The following is a 23119-nucleotide window of genomic DNA, read 5'->3' on the forward strand; positions in this document are numbered from 1 at the left end:
TCTATTCTTGTTAATAAAGTGTTACCATGTGCACCCACATGAGTTACCAATTTTGAATGATTTAGATGGTAATTAAAGTACAATAACCAATAAAAGAGTACATTTTTATTGTATATATTGGGTACCTACTATGTATATGTATTACTATATTAGATGGCACTAGGGACCAAAAAGAAACATAATTATAATAATAGTTACCATTTGTTAAGCATTTATTACTGGCCAGGCCTTGAGCTAAGAATTTATGAATGTCCAGTTCACGAGGTTGGTACAGTTGTTAGTTCCATTTACGGATGAGGAACTTTAGGCTTGGAAAGATTAAATACATTGTTCCAGACAGGGGTTTTTAACCACAGAAGCAACAGGAACTCAGAAAAGACCACCCAAGGAATGCTCCCTAGAGAGGTACTGGGCTAAGTGGGGGCTTCAGGGTCTTAGTAGCCATGGCAAAGATCACAGAATTTCAAGGCCCATTAAACTGAAAAGGAAAATAAAAATATAAGAAACCAATATAGGGCCACATTTTTACATGTAATTACATGTGACTGTTTTCTTTTTACAAGTATATCAGAAGTGAATTCAATAGCACCAACTTGTTCTGGCTCCTGATTTTGATGGTTGTTCATACTGTATGCCAGTAAAAGTGGACACACTCTAAAACTATTTCTGATTCCCTGGGGAGACTGAGAGGAAAATTAGCAGACTGGTTACGTGGTTGTGATCCAGGTGTAGAATGATGATTGCTACAAATTGTGGTCCCTTCATTTATTCCTTTAACTAATTGAACAACTGTGCTATGCCAGCCTCAATGTAAGGTGCTAAAAATATAAAACAGTCATGATCTCTGTTCTCATGGAGTCTAGTGGAAGAGCCAGGGATTAATTAAATGAACAAAAAATAGCAAAATTAATTAAGTGCTCTGAAGAAAACATGGATTTTATGAGGGTAACTAAGGAGCCAGACCTGGAAGGCTTAGGCTGGGTGGTGGCGGTGCAGGCATAGCAAAGTGGTTGGGATGAGAGATTTCCTTCCTGTGACATTGACAGGACATGGTTCACAGGTTGAATATGTGGAGGGGGAAGCAAGGCAAGAGGTACCAAGGATGGATGACTGCCAGATGTATGACTTGCACAACTGGATGGATTGGGTGTCATTCTTGAGAGAGTGAACGAACCCTGGAAAAGACTCGTAAGTGAAATAGGGAGGGAAAAGTGAGTCTGGGATATTTCAAAATAAGAAATGGATATGGAGGGTGAAGAATGACTCAAAATGGCTTCAAGCCTCTAGGCTTAAAGAGCTACAAGAATAGTGAAGCCGATGACAGATGAGGTCTTATGCCAAAATGATAGTGAATGGGTTTAATCTTCCTTTAAATTATTGAGAAGGCATTTGGGAATGTCTTCTGGGCATGTCCTGGGGCCGACTGTCACCATTGTTTGTCATAGTGCTGTCCTATACACAAGTGCTGTTCAAGAAGAAACTCTGGTTGAGAAAATGCCAGAAAACCTAGTTTTTGTGTTACTCCTTTTGTGTAAAGTGGAGCAGCGTGACGGAGCACTGCTCTGCTTCGGATTTAGTTACACCCTGGCTAAATAACATCCCTTGCCTATGTGGTGCGTCTTCCCCACATGCAGTGTTTCACACAGGCATCTCCATGTTTCCAGACCAACTTTATCGTAAAGGTTTCTTTAATACTGCATTGTTAGTAACATAACTGTGAAGGTCCAGGGTAATTGGTGATCAATGGAATTATCCCATTGTCTGAGTTTCCAAAGACGTAATACCACAGAGATTTTTGTGACAATTGCAGGAGGGCAACTGTTTCTCCATTACAGGACAGGGGCACTAAGTGAGGTAACTTGAAAGTCACCACAAAGCAAACAAGTGGGCAAAATAGAACCAGAGACATGGAACAAACTGGCAGTGACCAGGGGGGAGGGGGAGAGGGACAACAGGGGAGAGAAGGGGAAGGGTCTAGTCGAGGAATATGTATAAAGGACCCCTGACGATGGACAACAGGGTGGGGGCTGACAGACAGAGCAGGGGTGGGGGCAGGGGAGAACAAAAGGGAAAAATTGGGACAACTGTAATTGAACAACAATAAAAAAGTTACTTCAACATTCATATAATGTATTCAGTTGCCTTGGCAACAGGCATCATTATTAGCAACCTCAATGATTTCTATACTTGCTTCTCCTTCATGTGGATTAATTTTATATTCATGTTCCCATTATGTTATTATAACCCACCTCAAATCCTGATAAAAAAACTATTAAGAAAGAAACAAAACAAACCTAACAACAAACAGAAAACAAAAACAAACAGATTGGCATCAGATGTACGACTAAATTTTGCAGGTGGTTAACACACAGGGGATTAGAAACTCTATTAACACTCATTGAGGAAAGCAGAGTTTTGTAATCATCTGAATTTACTTTTGCCCTCTATAACTTAAGGGTCCAGGACACATGATCTTTAAAGTTCCTTCCAGCTCTAATATTTTATCTTAACATATTTTTCTTGAAAAGGTACATTTGCTGAGTCTAAGCAAAGTCTTCCTTTCAGAAATGAGATTTTTATTCCTGGAACCATCCGTCCATCTATCTATCCATCCATATCATCAGGAAGTTTTCATTCGGTGCTTCCTAGCATGGGAACTAGCTTTAGTTTACACGCTAATTGGCAAGGCAGGAAGTTAACAGGTGAACAGATTAACATACAAAATAATTACAGACAGTGCTAGGTAGTATCATGAATGAAAAAAATGAGTTCTATGGAAAGTAATCTCACAGGATGATCTCATCCTAAACTTCTAACTGGGCATTTCATGCCCCAGGTATGTAATTTCATTAGTGAAAGATTTTAAGCCAACCCTGTCTAAAAACCATGAGATGCACAACCATTGTTCCTGTGCATCTAAGGCTAACACACCTTTGAGATTCCAGAAGTAATATCCCTTGAAGGGAGTATTAACTCTCAAGAGAACACATAATCGTAACTATCCTGAAATCCAATCCCTGCCTTGCTTTCTCCCACCTTCCTTTCATCCCCTCTTTAAATTCCAATGCATAAAAGAAGCTGCAAAACTGTTACTGTCTGAAGCATTTGAAATCTCGCTTCTGGCATGTGTTGTCAGTTTGGCTCAAATAAACTCTTGTAAATATTTATTCTGTACAGGTTTGTTTGGACGTTTCTTACCTTGACAGCATAAGCTGGCAAAAGCATTGCAATGAAATTGATAAAAGGGTGCAAATGTAAGTGTGATTGGAAAAGATGCCTCTAAGGAAATGATATTTACGCTGAGATACAATGCATGGGAAGGGCCAAGAGAAGAGTATAATGGCAAAGTCGAAGTCAGGTGCAGAGGACCTGAGCGGAGACTAAATAAGTGTGTGGTAGGCAACACACTGAATGCAGAAACAGGTAAGAGAAGTAATTCTCTATCTAACCAGACATTTAAGAGATTTGCAGAAATGTAACCAATACCGCTCCTTTAAGTACATTTTTTTTGTTACTGTTGAGAATATAGTAATTTTTCAATAAAAATATGTAATAGGTTCATTCCGTTCCTTTTATTTTTGAAAAGGGTTTTATTTATTTATTTTAGAGAGAAGGGAAGGGAGGGAGAAAGAGAGGGAGAGAAACATCAACGTGTGAGAGAAACATCATCAGCTGCCTCTCTACCGGGACCAGGGCCGCAGCCCAGCCATGTGCCCTGCCCTGACCCGGACTGACCAGTGACCTTTCCGTTTGCAGTGTGAGGCCCAACCAGCTGAGCCACACCAGTCAGGGCCATTCCCGTTCCTTTTGAATGAATTGATTTTTAAATTTTTGTATGTGGCAAATATGGATAAAAATAACCCATATAAACGAAAGCTCTCGGGGTCCTCACTTATTTAATAGGGCAAAGGAGTCCTAAGACTAAAATGTTTGAGACCTACTGGCCTAGGTAACTCCCAGTGTTGGATGAACTAGCTTAACCCTTATGGTCCCGGCTGCACACAGCTCACGACTCAAACTACGCTCTTCTCTTCACTGATCCCGTGTCCCGGTGCGGGTCCGGGTCCGGTTCCCGGTCCTGGTGTGGCGCGGGCTGGGGAGCCAGGCGTCGGCTCGGCACTGGGATGGGTTATCCAGGATCCTCCTAAATCCTGACCCCCGTCACCCCGCGTCCCCAAGGCCCGGCCCTGCTCTTAGCTCCCAGACCCCGAGACCCCATTCTGTACCCCTTCCAGCCCCCGCCTCGACTGCCCCGGCCCGCCGTGCTCCTACCTGCCAGGCAGGCGGTGGCGTCGATCCACTTGAGCAGCTGCCCCGCGCTGAGCTCGCCGCGGGAGTTGGCGTGCGCCGGCTGGATGGCCTGGGTCGTGTGCACCTCGCGGGGCCCCGGCCGCGCCATGGCTGGGCCCGGCGTGAGCAGCCTCTCGGCGGAGTGCGCCCGGTCAGCACCCGGCCCGCCCGGATCCAAAGGGCACCTGCGGCGCCGCCGCCCTGGCCCAGCTCCCGCTCCCTGTCCGCCGGCCGGCCGGAGGTGAGCTCCACGTGCCGGCAATCTCGCCCCGGGAATACGGCGAGGAGGGCGAAGGCGCACTCTCTTTTGCTCCAGAAGCCAAATCTGGGGCGACCGAGGCTGATAGGGCTGCGAACCTCCTGGGTTTCTCACCCCTAAAGGGACGATGGCAGCACTTATTTCAGGGCTGTACAGAGAATTAAATGAGATAACGTAGGAAACTCAGAGCATGTGCCTGTGTGTTTGGTAAGTAAATAGGTCTGAAGAACTTTACAGGTGATGGTAAGTTAAGAATTGATTAGTTAAATGATGTCCAGGGAATGTATAACTTTTGCTTTAGAACCTGCTTTTAGTCCTTCCTTCCTTCCTCCCTCCCTCCCTCCTTTCTTTCTCTCGTTTCTTTCCCTCCCTCCCTCCTTCCCTCCTTCCTTCCTTCCTTCCTTCCTTCCTTCCTTCCTTCCTTCCTTCCTTCCTTCCTTCCTTCCTTCCTTCCTTCCTTCCTTCCTTCCTTCCTTCCTCTTTCCCTCCTTCCCTCATTATATTCCCCCATCCCCCCTCCTCTCTCTTTCTTTTCCTGGCTGTTGACTCCTGGGTAGAATGTATACACATGTCTCAAGCCTTCATTCAAAATCCACCTTCTGATTCTTAATATATTATAATGGCTACAATAATCCTTTGTTATTAATCTATCATTTTGTTATAAAGTCGCTCCCCCGCCCACTGCCACCAAAAGAACAAACAAAAACAAGTGTGGATTTTTGCAGATACATCAGAGTCACTCAACAAACTAAGGAAGCCTTTTGGTTTTAATCTAGAGAACTGATCATTAGAAACTGTTACCTTATTACTAATGATCCCAGGAAATCCCAAGATAATCTCTCCTTTATGGAAGACAGAAATCTAGAACATTAAATAACGATTTTCATTCTCAGTCTTTAACACATAAAAACTACTACACTTTCTAGAGCTGAAATTGGTGGCTTTACAAAGCAGTTCTCATTAAGGGAAGGGACACCAGAAAACCACCCACATACAATAGATTCATAGATGCCATATTGTTAGGGGCGGCTTCACCTGGGAGAGCATTTCTGAGGAAAGAAATGGAAGCTTGGAGGGCTGAAGCCGTGTGCCAGGCATGCGGCTGACTTGAAAGCAGCAGCCAAGGTAGTAGATCCCCCGGCTTATCTCAGGGCTTCAGACTGCTGGGAGCAGCTGACCGCAAAACCTACCCGACCCCAGCAAACGTGTGGTATTTCTTCATCCCTGTGCAGATGGCCTGCCAAGCTCCAGCCTGGAAACATCAGAATGGAGAGTCTGTTAATTTTGCTTTTCTTTTTAAAAGTTTATTTTATTTTATTTTATTATTTATGAAAGAGAAGAACTAAGGAAACATGACTTGATAACCTCCAGGGTCCTCTCTAGGTAGGTTTCCATCCCATAGAACCATACATAAGTTAGGTGCATTCAGTCAGTCAAGCCTGAAGTTTGACTTTTATAAAAAGCACAAAAATAACTTCTCTTAAGCAAGCAAATGAAAACTTTTGCCTTCAAGGTGGTCCTTTCATGTAGTTATATACTTATTTCAATGGCAATGTTATCACTTGTATCGCTTTTGGCACATCTCTTTGGAAAATATCTCTAGACTTCTTACTATTGTTTTGGCAGATTTTTGTTCAGCAAATATTTACTTAATCTACTGATAACTCCATGGGAGACACTTATTCATGTTGGGCTTGGCCATGTGACTTGCTCTGAGATGGAGTGTGGGGAAGTAAGAGTGTACCGGTTCCAAGTCTAGCCCTAAAAACAATATGTTCCTGTCCTTGGGAATGTGTGACTTCTGTCATGAAAAGATTATTTGCCTGAGTAGCTGCCCCATCAGCGTCTGGGTGCCAGGCTGAATTCACATTTCGCAGAGCCCTGCTAGTCAAGCTGCAGACCTACAGCCTGAAGCTAAGCCACCAGCAGACATGTAGACTCTTGAATGAGACATTACCTACTGTTGTATGTCACTGTGATAAGAGGTTGTCTGTTAACAGAGCGATAACTGACAGTTACAGGCATGGATTTTATCCATTGATATTTTAGGAAATTTATTAAGTTATTGGAAATAGCATTTGTGTTTAAGTTGGGCTGTATTATTTTGGGTAAAAAAAAGAAACAGGGACAAAGTGGTAATATTATGTATATATTCCTATACTTGGTTTCCTGTAAACTTCAAGAATTTCAAAATTGTTTTAAGTGTAGATGTAGAAGTTGGTTTTCTACAGTGATTATCTGGAAGGGGGATAGCTTGTATCTGTATATGTATGTTAGGTATGTTTGATCAAAAAGTAGACACAGTACACAAACCCACTATTGTGTTTTCTTATACATATTATCTCCTATTTAGATATCTTTGGATTATGGTTTCATATCTTTTGTTGGTTTCTCACTGATTTCCATTTTAATAGCCTCAGCCTAACACTAGTATTCTTATGTTTTTCTGAATGGTCTCTTTTTCTCTTGCACAATGAAAATGTCATTTTTGCTATTATGTTTGAAGAAAAGGCTTCCATTTTCCATTTCTGTTTAGAGACATCTTTTGAAGACGAGCAGAATGTGAATCCGGCTTGGTTTTAAAAGGTCGAGCACAAATGCAGGAGAGCTGATTTGAGAGAGGGTGGAAAGTGTGATGATAAGAACATCTTTAGAATGTTGGAGTGGGAAGGGAAGTAGACCGTCTGACCCCTCATTCTGGAGGGGAGGAGATGAAGTGTCTGGCCTGAGCTACACTGCGAGGTAGTGGTTGGGCTTTGGAAAAACTGAGAACCAGGAGCACGAATTATAAGACGAGAGAACAAAATGCCCCCCGCCCCCCCGAAACAGAGCCCCCAGCACGACTTTGAGAACAAGCTGTGTATCTGGGAGGAAATGGCAGCATTTGTAGGGAAGTCAAAGTGTGGTCCCCAGACCAGTGGCTCTGGCTTCACCTGGGAGCTTATTAGAAATGCAGAACCTCAGGTCCCAGCCAGACCTGCTGCATGAGAATCTGCATTTTATTAAGATGCCCAGGTGAGTCACGAGCATGTTACATTTTGTGAAGAACAGCCTCTCAGAGACATGGAAGCTGGATTTTTGTACTCCAACTCCCATCCTTAGTTGATTAAGGGTTGCTCCGGAGGGCCTTGGCCCCCAGCACTCAGGCTGACTGCTGGGGGAGGCAGACTTTCAGGCAGAGCTTTGCCTCAGTAGGACATCGGGACACTGTCAGGTTGCCGCGGATGCCAGAAAGGCAAATGCTGACGGTGTGGATGCTAGCAAGACAGAGAGCCATGATACTTCCACCATTGTAAACATCATCGGCAGCTGGGAGCCTTTCATTTTAGGAGATAGGTCCCTGGCAGAGGATTTGGTAATTCAAAGTATCTCACGCCCAAATATTTCCTGTGTTTGGAGTCCATTAGCAGTTCATGAGAGAAGTACTTTACGGGATGCTAGATCGTAGCCCAATCTGAGTGTTCTGGAATGAGCTGTTTGGCACTGTCTCTCTCAGACTCTATCTCCACCTTTGGAATAGGTTAGGGAAGGTGTCAGATCAATGGTTTCAAATTCAAATTCAAATGAGAAGGGTGTGGTTACCATTTAAATACAGAGCTCCGGAGCAAACATTCCCAAAGGGGCTTTCTTCTATTTTGGTTGGCAAGGTCTCTCGCTCTCCTTTGCCCCCGACCCTACTCTCAGGATGACTCTGACCTCAGGGAGGGGAGTGGGGGCTGCTCCGTTTGGCACTTGCCGCTGCTGCAAGCCAGCCCTTTCCCTGTCTGTGCCGGCGCCCCCAGTGGCCCTGGCTCCCAGACACGTAGCGTGTGACGTACACCCTCGAGTCGCCCAGTGCGTGTGCTGCGAGACACCTTATTTTGTTTGAACAAAAGCCACTGGTGCAGAGTCCAGTTTTTTCACTTTCCCAGATTTGCCTGGCCCCACCTTCATGCCAGGCACTGCTCAGTGGGGTCCCCTGGCTGCTGCCACCCCTGCTGGTCACTGTGCTGAAGTACACCGATACTTTCCAAATGCTGAACCAGCCTCATAGCCCTGGGACAAAGCCCTCTCAGTCGTGGTGTGTAATTCTTTTTCTGTACTGCTGAATTCTATTTGCTAGTATTTTGTTAAGGATTTTTATATCTACATTTTTGAGATATATTGGACTATACTTTTCCTTGTTTTTTCCTCTTTTCTTTTTTCTTTTTTTCTTTTCTTTCTTTCTTCCTTGTACTCCCCGCTGTCTTGGTCAATCTGGAACAAGTCTTCACTTTCATGACCTCTCCCCTTTGAAGGTTATAGGTCAGTTGTTTTTCTGTTTGGGCTTGCCTGCTGTCTCGTTGTGACTTGGTGGAGTTTATCCATCTTTGGCAGGGATATTAAGAAGTTGCTGTATTCTTCTTCATGCATTTTATTCAGTAGTACACAATTTAATCTGTCCCACTTGTGATGTTCATTTTTTGTCATTTCATTAAAGTGATGTCTTCAGGCTTTTCTCCTGAAAATTTCCCTTTTGTAATTAATAAGCATTTTGTGTGGGGATGCTTTGAAACTACGTAAATACTCATTTCTCAGGAAATTCTTGATTGATTCATTAATTTATTTTTATTTCTATGGGCCCATGGTTTCTTATTTTACTCAATAAATATCAATAAATAAGTAAAATAAGAAACCATGGGCCCATGGTTATTCATTTTGATGCTGAAATTGTTCCCAGTTGGGTCAGAGGGAGCCTCATCAAGCTGGCTTCTGTGTCCTTTTGACATGTCTCCATCATTCTTTTGTCATTTCTCATTTTTCAGTATAACCAGATGTTTCTATTTCATCTTGTGATTTTTTTTTCTTCTGTATCTCTGGAACTAGGTAGGCATCCTGATCACCAGAACCTGTGAATATTACTTTATATGGAAACATGTAATTAAGTATCTGAGAGAAGAAGCTTATCCTGAATTGTCCGGGTGCACCTAAACGCAATCACATGTGTCCTTATAGACACAGAGGAGAAAATGCACAGCGAAGAGGAGGAGACAGAGATCGGGGTGATGTGGTCACAGGATATGGAGGAGCACATGGCACCACCAGAGCTGGAAGGGGCAGGGAAGGGTTCTCCCCCAGAGCCTCTGGACAGTGCGACCCTGCCTACACCTTGATTTGGGCTTCTGGCCTCCAGAACGGTGAGAGAATAAATGACTGTTGTTTTAAGCCACCCAGTTTGTGATAACTGTTATATGAACTCTAGGAAACTAATGTACTGTCTCTCTATAGAACTCTGAGTTCAGATGACAGACACATCAGCTCTCATCTACCACTACAGGATGGATTCTGTTTCTCCTTTCCATATTTTTTTATCTTATTTTATTTATTTGCTGATTAATGAGAGAGAAAGAGAGAGAGAGAAAGGGAGAGAGAGAGAGAGACATCGATTTGTTGTTCCACTTATTTATACATTCATTTATTGCTTTTTGTATGTGTCCTGACTGGGGATTGAACCCACAACCTTGGCGTATTGGGTTGACAGTCTAACCAATTGAGCTATCTGACCAGGGTTCCCTCCCCATATCCCCATATTTCTAATTCCATTTTCTGACAAGGAGGGGCCTAGTTTACATCGTGCTTAATAGACTGCCTTATTTGGTCAGCCCCTCTATGCATACCCAACCTCTCACCACCTCCATACCCTTGTGCCTGGGCAGGGGGTTGGGGGAGCACCCTCCTCACTGATTCAGGCTCTGGAGCCTAGTGGGTCTGTGTCCTGGTGCCTACCTCCGCACTCTGGGGTGCCTCCTGCTGGGGCACCCCCATGTACACCATCCTGCTCCACCTCCCCGAATGGCCTTAGGCCTGCATTGCTCAGGAGAACAAGGGACAGAAAGGGCAAGGAGGAGAAGAAGAGGAAGGCCCTGCTGGATTGTATGCCCTCCTCCCAACCCTTAGCACCCTATGCCTACCATGCTGTCCTGTCCACCTTGGGTGACACTGGAGCCCACCCACAGAGGTACTAGAATTGGCCTGACCCTGTAGTGAGTTTGGACCTGTGGCTTATGGGATTGAAGGGCACAGGCCTCGCACAGCAGGGCAGCAGGAGCAGGTGCCCACCGAGCAGCGTTGCACCCGAGGGACACAGCAGGTCTTTTTCCACGCAGCCGGTCTGGTTCCTGGGAGTGGTGCTGGCAGGCTAAAACCAAGCTGGGGTTTTGATTCTTTATTTAATTTAGGAAGAGGCATTTCTGGTGGCAAATGGATAATATTTATCTCCATTAGATAGGCATCAATCTGCCCTGAAGAAAACTTCAGATTAAATTTTAGGGTTGAAAAAAGATTAGTTCTGACATGTATATAGATCCTCAAAGAATGTGCAATAACTCCTCATAGAATAGCCTAAAAAATTCTTTCAGACAAGTTTAACACTTTGTAAAGAGCCTTTATGATCTGTGCATGATAATATATTGCCTTAAATTTTATAATTGTTTTATACAAGCATTCATTCATTCTTTAATCTATTCATTCAACACAGATTGTTTTGAGTGCATGGCAGTGACCAGACACCTGGCTGAGCATAAGGGAACTCAGTCTGGTGGAGAAGGCAGATGGGCAGGTCAGCAGTGACCTGTGATAAGGGCCTGTCAAAAGATGCAGCACACAGTGCCATGGGAACATGGAGGGGGCGGCTCTCCTTCACATGGCCGTCCCCATTGTCTTCACCACTCTGTCAGTCAAGTAGCAGCACCTAAGCACTCTAAGCAAAGGAGAATGCTTTGGGGCTCCCAGATTTGACTAGATATGGAAGACCAGGCTTGACAGTGGGCCGGAGCAAAGACTTTGTTGCAGGGCTGAGAAGCACGGCAGACGTTGCTTATGAAGAAGATTCTGGCATGGCCTTGTCCCTGCTCCTTCCTTCCTTGTGGAACTTGGTCAAGATCAAAAAGTCTCAGGGGACAGCACCTACCTGACTAAGCTTAAGTAATGTGTCTGCCCATGACCCTAGTACACAGGGAGGGGTGCAATCTGTTCCTCTCAGTTTCAGCAGAGATAGGGGGCTGGCATTACCTTCTCACTGAGGTTCAACACAGTTATTTGGGTGAGAAGTTATTCCCCAAAAGGAAACTGAGTTCTAATTAGGAATGGAGAATGGAAGCTAGACACATTTCAAAAATTACCAATGACTCCAATAGAGCATGGGAAGACTGTGGGGACAGACAGGCAGTAGGAAGACTGTGGGGACAGGCAGTGGGAAGACTGTGGGGACAGGCACGCCTCATCTGAAAGTGGATACTTTGGAACTTTCCAATGCCGTGCACTGAAAAGTCTTTCTTATTGTCCTTCTTGTTTACTTTAAGACCATTTGAGTTTGGTTATCTGTCATGTATAAGCAAAAGAGTTATGAGATCCCCCTACAATGCTCTTATACAATTGCTGGTAGTGTTTTATTTCCTATGAAAATATTAATTTCTATTTATTTTTTCAATCTCTGAGAGACTTCAGTGCTGCTCATTTTTAGCTCATATCAGGTAAATGATCCAGCTGATAATATCGTACTTAAAAATATTCATTGATTTTAGAGGAAGAGGGGAAGGGGGTGCAGGGAGAGAGAGATGGAGGGAGAGAGGGGGGTAGAGAGAGAGAGAGAAAGAAACATTCAATTTATTGTTCCACTTATTTATGCATTCATTGGTTGCTTTTTGTATGTGCTCTGACCAGGGATTGAACCCACAATCTTGGCATATTGGGAGGTTGCTCTACCAACTGAGCTACTCACCTGGGTCTATATTACCCTTTGATATTAAATAAATATTTCTCAGGTAGATGGTATACTTTTTTCTGAGATGGTATACTTTTATAATGATGTTTGCTTGTATCCTATATATATCCTAATAAACAAAGGCAGTATTATATTCAAAATGTTTTTTTCTTATAGCAATTTTGAAATCTGTGTTTTAGTCATGCAGCTGACTGCCAGAGATACAAACACCTACCCAGCCATCAGTGCGCCCTCAAACCAGACAGCTGGCCAGTCACCGCCGGGTCTCAGTGTGCAGGCCTACATGGGCGCTGCGGGTGCACCAGGCAGCCCCAGACAGACCCAGCTCGGTTCCTGTCCCCATGGGACACCAAAACAGTGACCCAGCATCACAGTGTCAGTGTCACAGTGTCCTGAAAGGCTTCAGGACCATGAATGCGTTCACAAGAGCTTCTGCATGGGGTTGGTCACTCTAATTATTATAATTTTAAATGAGAAAACTGAGGCCCAGAGTTTACCCCAAGTCACCCACCTCATTAGTAATAAAATCTGAATTCCTAAGTCACTTTGCTTCTTGGTTCGTATGCCCAAGGTACTAACAGCCCTTGCCAATTGCAATATTATTCAGATAATATTTAATAATGTCCCAATAATTATCATAAAATATTTAGAAATAAAAGTGTTTCCCATAATGCAGATATGGATTTTTGATTTGGTATTTTTTCTTTTAGTTTTATTACTTGCAGAGAAAATGGGGGAGGAGAAAATGTGGGGGAGTAACTAGTGCCAACTAACGGCCATTTATCCAAACCACTGCCCATTGCTTAGCGTGATCAGTGGTGTGCTAGACTGCGGTCGCAATGGATAGCGTTTTCATTGTCTTAAGACTGACTTTTTACTGTGTGATTGATCCCCTCTATACATTTTAACAATATTCATACTCAATTAAAAATCACTTCACATTAGATGTCAGTATTCTGTAGGTCAGAAAAATGTTGGAACTGATACAGACAAATGCTTTAACAAATCTTAGGAAAATGATTTTTCCCACAGGTTTCTCTCACACCCGCTCCTAGAGAGAATGACAGACAAAGCCTCAGGCACCAGGGGATGTAAAAATGAAGCACCATTTCCTTTTTATTTTGTTTCTTTTCTCATCACTTAAACTAGGTCAGAAGAAGTTTGGAGGTAAATGACTACTGCAAATTAATCTCTTAAAATCCTAATGTGAATGAGAATATTCAGGATCCATTTTAAATAGAACGTGAGTGTTTCCTCGGCAAATACTGAGGGCCTACCCTTTGAAGAACCATGCTCTAGGGGCCAGGGAAGCAACAGCACAGAAACAGGCAAAATTCCCTGCTCTCAGAGAGCTTACGTCCCGTCAGGGGAGGCAGAAATGGAACTAAATAAAAATGTAAGTCTGTGTGTATTTGTGTGTGCACATGTGTATGATACTTTGGGGGAGGGGAATAAAACAGAGAGGGTGGAGGTGGGGGCATTGTGTGATTCACACACAATGGTTAGGAAAGGCCTCGCTGAGAATGTGACTCCTGAGCAAAAGTTTGAAGGAAAAGTGTGTGGGGGAGAGAGAGAGAGTGTGAAAGAGAGAGCGCCATGAGTCCTCTCTGGGGGAGAAGGTAGTGTCTTTGAAACTGTAGATTAATGTTCTTGTCCTCCTCCTTCTGGCCACATGGCAGGATTACATGTCATATCTCCTTGAATGTGAATGAAATGAAATGTGTCCAATGAAATGTGAACAGCGGTGGGGGAAGGGCTTTAAGAGCCCAGGAAGGGCATGATTTGTTGTGTCCCCTTTCTTCAGCCAGCAGAGTTCCAGGGAGCAGAGGCTCCATCATGTGGCATCTCAATTAGAATGGCACAGACCAGAGCCAACACCTGACCCCATGAACCCTGTGTTTGGGGACAGTTTGTAATTGCAGCAGTGCCTGCATTATTCTAATGGAACAGTGTTCTGGGAGAGGGAACAGCATGTGCGAAGGCCTGTAGGCAGAAGTGTACCTGGTGTGCTTGAGGAACAGCACAGATTCTGTGTGGAGAAGAGCAGGGTAGGGGGCGGGGGGCCCAAGATAATGTCAGAACGGTAATAAAGAGAGAGAGAGAGGTTGTGTAGGGCCTTCAAGGCCATTGTAAGGATCTTGGCTTTTAACCTGAATAAAGTGAGGAATGAGAGACTTCTGGGCAGAGGAATGACATGACTTGTATTATTACATCACAAAAGGATTGCTCGGGTTGCTCTGTTGAGGATAGATTGCAGGGGACAAAGGTGGAAGGAGCAGAGTTAGGAGACCATTGCAGGTCATCATTACGTGACTCTCATAGAACACAAGGGTCTGGGAAGCAAGGGACAGAAGTAGGAATGGACCCACTTACGATCACTGCTTCCGAACCACTTTGGAAATGTGTGATTCCAGCCCTTGAAACTCTCTAGGTTTTGTGGATTTTGAGCTTCTGATTCCCAAATGGGAAAAAGTTCTGCTTGGGGTTGAGCAAGAGTCCTAGTCACTTCAAGTTCCTTTTGGCAAGAACCTAGCAGGGAGAAAAAATGTCACCAGCCTGGCAGGCTGAACTGACCCTGCTCCCAGAGGAGTGACTTCTGGGGAAAGGCAGAAATGCATTTGGCGTGCAGTGATCTGCGGAGCATCTCCCTTGCCCGATTTTAGTGATAAACGACCCGTGCAGCAGCCGTGGCCTGTGAAGGGCGTGGTGAGCAGGCATGAACCAGATCTCTCGGGGTTGAGGGGCTGGTTCACCCACCAGGTAAACCACCTAAACCAGTAGGGGTGCTAGTCCAGGGTCCTTTAGGATGAGTAGTTGAGGAGGGTGATTATTCACGTCAGTCTCAGTTCTGAAATCAGACGCAGCAGAGGGGCTATAGTTCCACTTAACTTCTTACAAATTTTCTCCAGGAAAAAAGACCAGCCAGAATTTCGGAGTAGCTACTCCAAGGTGGTCTGACTTACACTGTACAAAGCAAGTGGGTCAGAGTAGGGAAGGAGTGAACGTTAGAACATTTTGTGGTGTGCTGCACAGGTACAAAGATACAATCTTCAGGACCCATGCATTCATTTCCCCATCCACCGGGAGTGCCCCTACTGGCACAGCTCCCCAGGAATTGCCTTTGGTAGAAGAGAATTGCCTGGCTTTAGTTTTCGCTTCCTCTCAGGGGTGGTAGTATTCACTGACTGGGTAATTTGGAGAGCACAGAGGCCTGGCCTCTTGCCTCAGTCTGGGGCATCTTTGGAGAACACCCCTGGTTTAGACTGTCCATGAGCTTGGCTGAGGTCTCTGTTGCATCTATTCCACAGTTCAGCCTCTCCTCCACCTGGCCCTGCTCCCTCCCTTCTGTGACAGGCAGAATAATGGCCTCCCAGAGATGTCCGCACCTGCTCCCCACATCCCGTGAATGTGTTACCTTACATGGCAACAGGAACTTTGCAGATGTGATTAAGTTAAAGATCTGTAGGTAGATTACCTTTGGAGGACCCAAGGTAATCACCAAGATGATTATCCTCTCTTACCCTCTCTTATGAGGCAGAAGATGCTGTGCTGCTGGTTTTGGACACAGTGGAAGGGACCAAGACGCAAGTAATATAGATGACCTCTAGAAGATGAAAAACTCGAGAAAGTGGATTCTCCTTAAGAATATGAGAGGGAATACACACCTGTCAGTTCATTTAGACTTCTGATGTCTAGAACTGTAAGAGGATAAATTGCGCTTTTAAGCCAGTAAGTTTGTGGTGATTTGTTACATCAGCAGTAGGAAACTAGCATCCTCCCCTTACAGATATTGTTCGGGGAAGCAATGTCCCTAAAAGGAAACTCCGAAAGCCTCCAGCATACAAACCTTTGCTCAGAGTCTGTTCCCCGGGGAATAGGCCACATGGAATCAGATTTGATTAGGAGAAAGGACCCTGCGGGGGATCCAATCAACTTAGTGACCAAAGAGTTTTAGGTTTCTCCAGCTAAACACAACTGGACAAAAGCGTACATGTGACCTTGCCCTCTGAGTGTGGGGTGGTTGTGTTATGCAGTAGCCTGTGCAGGGAGCCTGCCTGGGACATAGTCAATGAAGGACATCATTGCCAGCAAGCCTGTCCCTAAAAATTGAGGATCTTAGAGCAAGAGTCCAAATGGAAACCCACAGGTTTAAATATTTTAGAAGTGAGCAAATTGTTAAATAAAATATATTCTGTCCTCCCATCCAAAACATCTACATTCATGATGGCAAAATAGAAAGTTGGCAAAATAGAAAACACAACTGAATTTAATTATTATCACACATATCTGTTCTGTTGATGGGCTGGCGATGTTTGGATGAGTAACTGTTTCATACGTAGAGCTTCACACAGCTGCTGCGCACTGCTGTTGCAAACCCTGTCCTAATTTCCAAGTATCTCCTGAGTCAGGAATTAGAACATGGAAAAAAAAAAAAAAGGAAAAAGAAAAGGAAAGGAAAGGAAGACAGCTCTCCTGGGAAATACTTCAGTATGCAATAGAATCTATTTTACACATAACCATCCTGCAGTAAAGTTTTATCAAGTGAATTGATTTCTCTCCATCTACCTGTGGAATCGTCCCCCCTGTTCCCCCATACTCTAAAGCAGAGTTTATTGCTGACTCTGAAATACCATGAACCTTTATTAAATTAAGACACAGCCCTCTTTTCATTGAGGACATAGGTCAAGCAAGTGGAGAAGCATTTCGCTCAGGCCTGGACAGCATTACCCTTCCAAGTGGATATTTAGGGTTGAAGACGGTGCCATGCTGGTGCTGAGTGTCAGATCCCAAGAGGCAGAGTATCTCATCTGGTTTAATAAAAATCTGGAGACTGTGCTCATGATACATAGAGCCCTTTAAAGTGTGGGATGAGAGCAGGGGACCCTTCTGCTGTAAGGGTACCGCCTCTTCTTTTTTCCATCATACCGGGGCAGGTGTCTGGGAAACAGTGGTAGGAATGTAACCACGTGGGATTTTATCCACCTCCAGCCCCCACGCTCTCAACAACAAACACACTGACAAGGCCACAAACCTACTGTTGAGTGATTCCCATTCAACCATTGTTTTAACTCATTCATGTGTCAGGCACCGTTCTAGGCCCAGTGGTGAGCAAGGCTGAGTTCCAGTCTCACAGAACTCACATTCTAGTGGGCAACGGCCAAAGATCAACACAAAAACTAATAAGATAATTTAGTATAGAAATAAATGCTATGAAGAAAATAAAGCAGGAAATGAGGTGGGGGCAGGTGGCTTAAGCTACGGGGTCATGGAAGAGCTCTCTGGAGAGGTGACATTTGGGCTGATAGCAGAATAACAGGAAAAGGCAATAATGTGGGTATTGGGCAGATTAGCTAACTGGATTTCTTGATATTAGAGGGTTAAGAAGAACCACTTACTAAAAGTGGTTATTAAAAATTTTTATTAAAGAATGGTTGGCATACAATATTATATTAATTACAGATGTACAAACAGGTGGTTTGACATTTATATACCTTACATTGTGATCGCCACACTAAGTCTAGTAACTGTCTGCCACTGTGCTGTTGACACAATTTCACTGACTATATTCCCCTTCACCATTTCATTTGACCCAAGCCCCATAAATTGGTGCAGCCACCATGGATAACTGTATAATGATTCCTCAAAAAAACTAAAAGTACAACTACCAAATGACCCAGCAGTTTCACTTCCAGGTATTTATTTGAAGAAAATGAAAAAATTAATTTGAAAAGATATCTGTACCCCTATGTTCTCTGCATCATTCTTTACAATTGCCAAGACATGGAAGCAATTTAGGTATCCATCAATAGATAATTGGATAAAGAAGATGTGGTGTACACATGCAATGGAATTTTACTCATCAAAAGAAAAGAACCATCTTTTAAAGTTCAATACTTGATGAACATGTTTCTTTGGCCCACTTTCTACATATAGTCTATAGTGTAACGAACAAAATCTTTCATATTTTTGGAACTTCCATCACCTCAATGACAAAATACAGACAGATGTAGAATATGTTGTGATTAGACCAAATCTGCCCCAAATTCAGAATGTATCCTACAAAACATGCTGCATCAATAGAATCTTTATATAAACTACTGTTCTGCTTATTTTTCTCAAATTGCAACAAAGAAATGAAAAATTAAAAATCTTTTAGACGTTTGATCAATGTTTTTCTGATTTTAATATGAAAAACTTAATTTACCTAGGTAAGTTTTTGAAAAGCTAAATCAAGTAGAATGTGATTCTTGGAAACCTTAGTCCTGCACATGTCATGAGAGTTTTACTCAAGGATACTTAAAATTTTAAGTTTTTAGTCATCTAAATGCACCTTGTTGAAACAGAGCAAAACTTTAACATTTTTCCATTTGAACAAGGAGACTTAACAGTTGGTTTTAAGAGAAATATGATGCATATTTTGGGATTTTTATTTTAAAGATTGTATTTATTGCCCTGGCTGGCATAGCTCAGTGGATTGAGTGTGGGCTGTGAACCAAAGTGGTGCAGGTTCAATTCTCAGTCAGGCCACATACCTGGGATGCAGGCTACGGCCCCCAGCAACCGCACATTGATGTTTCTCTCTCTCTCTCTTTCTCCCTCCCTTCCCTCTCTAAAAATAAATAAATAAAATCTTAACATAAAAAGATTATATTTATTTATTTTTAGACAGAGGGGAGGGGAAGGAGAGAGAGAGGGAGAGAAACATCAATGTGTGGTTGCCTTTCGCATGCCCCCTACTGGAGACCTGGCCTGCAGCTCAGGCATGTGCCCTGACTGGGAGCTGAACCAGCGACTCTTTGGTTCGCAAGCCGGCACTCAGTCCACTGAGGCATACCACCCAAGCCATATTTTGGGATTTTTAAATAAGCACTAAGTATTTTATTCATATAATAGAGTCAATCCAATAGTTGTTTTTCTTTTAATATTTTCTAATTATAATAGAGATTCATTAGATTTTGTTATTACTAGTAATCATAGCAACATTTGTTGTTGTGTGCCAGGTAATATACAAAGTGAATAATATGCATATTTCATGTAATTGCCACAGGATTGGTTAAAAATACTATTTTATTTCTATTTTATATTTGATAACAATAAGTACAAGTTAAGTACTTTGTCCAAATTCACACAATGTTAAATGGAGGAACCAGGAGTTGAACCTGAGAAGTTATGACTTCAGAGTCAACCTAATGCTGGAGATCATGATGATAGTTTTCTAGATATTTTGTACTATTTATTATACTTTATAATATTATAATTACATTATTTTCAAAATTAATCTAAAATTAATTTCATCCTTAGTTTGTTTTCTTAAATTATAACTAGATAAATTCAGTGCAGTTTATCAAAATATATTTTGTAAGATGAAACTTTATTTTACAATGTATCCCAAATTGCAAGACACAAATACCACTGAGACAGATAAATGCATGTATATAGAGAACAATGAAATACAAAGAATATAATTTAGCCTTTTTAAGAACTCTTCATCAATAAAACCCAACATAAGGAGTTTTTCTGTTTCAAAACAATTTAAATTATATACATGAACTGTAGTATAATTCTAAAAACATAGCCAAGGAAAATCAAAACTATATGAAACTGTGAGTTCAAGCACAAAAACAACATATATATGTACATATGATTTATTGAATCTGTACAGATTTGTAGAGTGTATCAAATTAATTATAGTCTAACTCAGGACAAAATGTACACCAACTAAAGGAAAACATTCACAACAAATCATAAAGTGATGAATGAAAACTGTAAAAAATGACTGGAAATGACTGTTTCTCTACATCAATACAATCTTCTAGCTATTTTTAAGATCTCATTTTGACATTAACAGTGTTAGATACAGCATTAGTAGTAGTAGCGCTATCAAAATGTAATAGCATTAAAAAGAGATATTTTATCATTGTTACTTCCTTGATAAGTTTATGGCACTTAGACATTTTTCAACTCCATGTCCTTACTTTAGAGCTGAGCACACAGAGGCTCAGTGAGAACACGGACCTGGTTTGCAGTGGACAGAGGCCGCAGGACTGCAGCCCACGTGTTCTGTCTGATGATACTGTGGCCTGCCACTCTGTGATACCATTGAAACTGCTTCAAATAAGAGGTCTTTTATTTCTTAATTTTCAAAGGTTAAATATATCTTAATAAGCAAAAGTAATAAAACTTTGGAAGTCAGTATCTGAGTTGTTTTTCTTTGTTTGTTTGCTCTGGCTAGAGATTATACACATTCTTTCCTTATCAGGGATAGATCCAGTTTTCTGTTTGGGCTGAGTCAAATTTTTGTTTTGTTTCACTTACTTGTAAAACTTGAAACCATAGCACTCCTAGGAGGAAACACAGAGAACAAGTTCCCAGACATTGGTCTTGACAATGAATTTTTGGTTATGACACCAAAAGCACAGGCAATAAAAGCAAAATAACTGAGATGTTATCAAACTAAAAAGCTCCACAGCAAAGAAACAATGAACAGAATAAAAAAGCAACCTATGTAATGAGAGAAAATATTTTCAAACCATGTATCTGATAAGGGGTTAACATCCACAATATAAAAGGAACTCCTAAACTCAAAAGCAAAACTATATATTCCAATTAAAAAGTGGGCAAAGCACCTGAATAATCATGTTTCCAAAGAAGACATACAAATGTCCAGCAGGTATATGAGAAAGTGCTCAACATCATTATTTATCAGAGGAATGCAAACCCAAACCACACTGAGATCTCTTACAATGTCACTTATTAAAAATCAGAAGATAACAAATGTTGAAAAAGACATGGAGAGAAGGGAACCTGGTACACTGTTGGTGGGGATGTACATTGGTACATTATGGAGAGCAGTATTTATGTTCCTCAGAAAATTAAACACAGAACTACCGTATGGTCTAGCTTTTCCTAGTTCAGGGTACTTATCCAAAGGCACTGAAATCAGGACCTTGACCTTCCCACAGACCTCCAATTCAAAGTCCCCTTCACAGATGCAAAGCTTAAATTCTGAAATCCGTCAGGTAGAAAGGTATGTTTCAAAGCTAGGACTACAAACAGCACCTCTCCGTGCGGTGTGAGGCCCCCAGGTGGGATTACTGAGCCAGGGCTGTACTGCATCAGCAATGCTGCAGCCTTTTGACTGTGATCCCACAAAAAAGAGTAAATACAAATTTATGGTACAATGTTTACTCCAGCAAACATTTCAGATATGGAAGCTGTGTGGAAAGAGGCAAATCTGATGAAGTAATGGACTCTAAATTGCGATGTGTTTTTGAAATGCCCAACGTAAATGATAAATTGGATGCTATGGAACCTAGCAAAGTTGTTCTGCTGAATGCATCTAACCAAGATGCAAAACCACATCGTGTTCCACTCAGTGACACTGAAAACTCATGGAGAGTATAAAAGACTTCAGGAAGGAACAATGCAGCTGTCAGAAAAAAATCAGCACCTGAGAGATGGAGGCTGAAGGCTCAGGAAGGTAGCTCACTCGGATAAACCGGATCGACCTCAGCTATGTCGTGTTACTGGTCCTCTTCCTTCACTTCTTGTTGTAATTGCAGCCATTTTCACTGGGTTCTTTCTAGGGAAATTCACCTTGAAGAGTGAAGCATGCAGAGTGCTGTTCCTTTTATTTTCTCTTGGCCAGAAAAAGCATGTTTACCTGCCATTTCATTGGTAGTGTGGCCCATGGTGACCTGTGTGTGTGCGTACAGCATCATACAGGCTTTGCCTTTAATGGTCCCTTAGGGTTAGAAAACACAGTGAAAACAAACTGTCCAGCTTGTGTATATTACCAGATCATCACTAGCAGGGGCAACTGCATTCAGCCCCTTATTTCATAAATTCATAAAAAGGAATTGTTCTTTGTGGTTTTAATAAAAGTTCAAGAATTGTTCAGTATGTTCTTTGTGGTTTTAATAAAAGTTCAAGAATTGTTCAGTATGTAAATGTTATTCTAATAATCCCTTTAAATTTTAGCTGTTGCTGTTACCTCTTGAAATATGATTTATTTAGATTGCTAATCCCACTCACTCAGGAAATGCCCAGAGCTATTCTGTGGGGAAATGGTGCCTCTTACAGTGTTAATTTTCTCCTTCACCATTGCTAATATCAAGGTAGAATTTTTCTTATCCCTTGTGAGGCAGTTGACTGATTTTCATCCTTACCATTCTGTCCTATGGTATTTAGCATAAAAAACTATAAAAATTATGCAAATTTCTTATTGGGCAAGTTAGATTTCAGTTGATCAAATAATGAATGATTGGATAACAATTTCTTCATTGACCCATAAGACTATTTTCTATGTGCTTTATTGTGAAAGGAAAATAGACTCCTTTCCCCTCTTTGAAGTTACAATCCCCTCCCCCCCCCCCCCCCCCCCCCTTCCTTAACCCATGCTCTTTGCGTTAAACATGGCTTGAGAAACTCGTCTCTGTGATTCAGGCAGAAGCTGTCAAAATTTCAGCCCCAGGAAAAAGAGTGTTGTGCTCAGATAGGGTAAGCAAATGGAATTCATTCAAAGACAGAGGAGCCAATTCTGCAAATACATTTCGCAGGTCCTTTGCAGTAAGACTCCTCCCCTGGCCTCATCTCTTCTGGATGTAAAGGTCAAAGAAAACTTCCCACATTCGCCTTCATATCTCAGTGCACCAGCTAAATATCTCAGGAGAATAAAGATTTCCTAGTGGGAAACTAATCTCATAATTCTGTGTTTGCATTCCAGAACTGTGCAGACTGTGCTTCCCAGCTGAAATGGTTCTACATACAAACGTCCTCAGAAGCCAGTTTTTTTTACATCTCTAACTGATTTGTCTTATAATTAAGAG

General features: G+C 42.3%; 1 protein-coding gene and 1 pseudogene across 1 annotated transcript in view; one reads left to right on the top strand and one right to left on the bottom strand.

Moving 5' to 3' along the window:
- Positions 1 to 4421, bottom strand: part of ACOT12 (acyl-CoA thioesterase 12) — a 40856-nt gene extending 36435 nt beyond the window's left edge. The window contains exon 1 of the mRNA XM_028529489.2: positions 4273 to 4421. Coding sequence (XP_028385290.1) covers positions 4273 to 4399 — 127 coding nt within the window. The 5' untranslated portion in view covers positions 4400 to 4421. The remainder of the gene's footprint in view (positions 1 to 4272) is intronic.
- LOC114492789 lies at positions 4398 to 21972 on the top strand (annotated as a pseudogene).
- Positions 21973 to 23119: the final 1147 nt, after the last annotated feature.

Source organism: Phyllostomus discolor, chromosome 3, assembly GCF_004126475.2.
Source record: "Phyllostomus discolor isolate MPI-MPIP mPhyDis1 chromosome 3, mPhyDis1.pri.v3, whole genome shotgun sequence".
Classification (NCBI taxonomy): Eukaryota; Metazoa; Chordata; class Mammalia; order Chiroptera; family Phyllostomidae; genus Phyllostomus; species Phyllostomus discolor.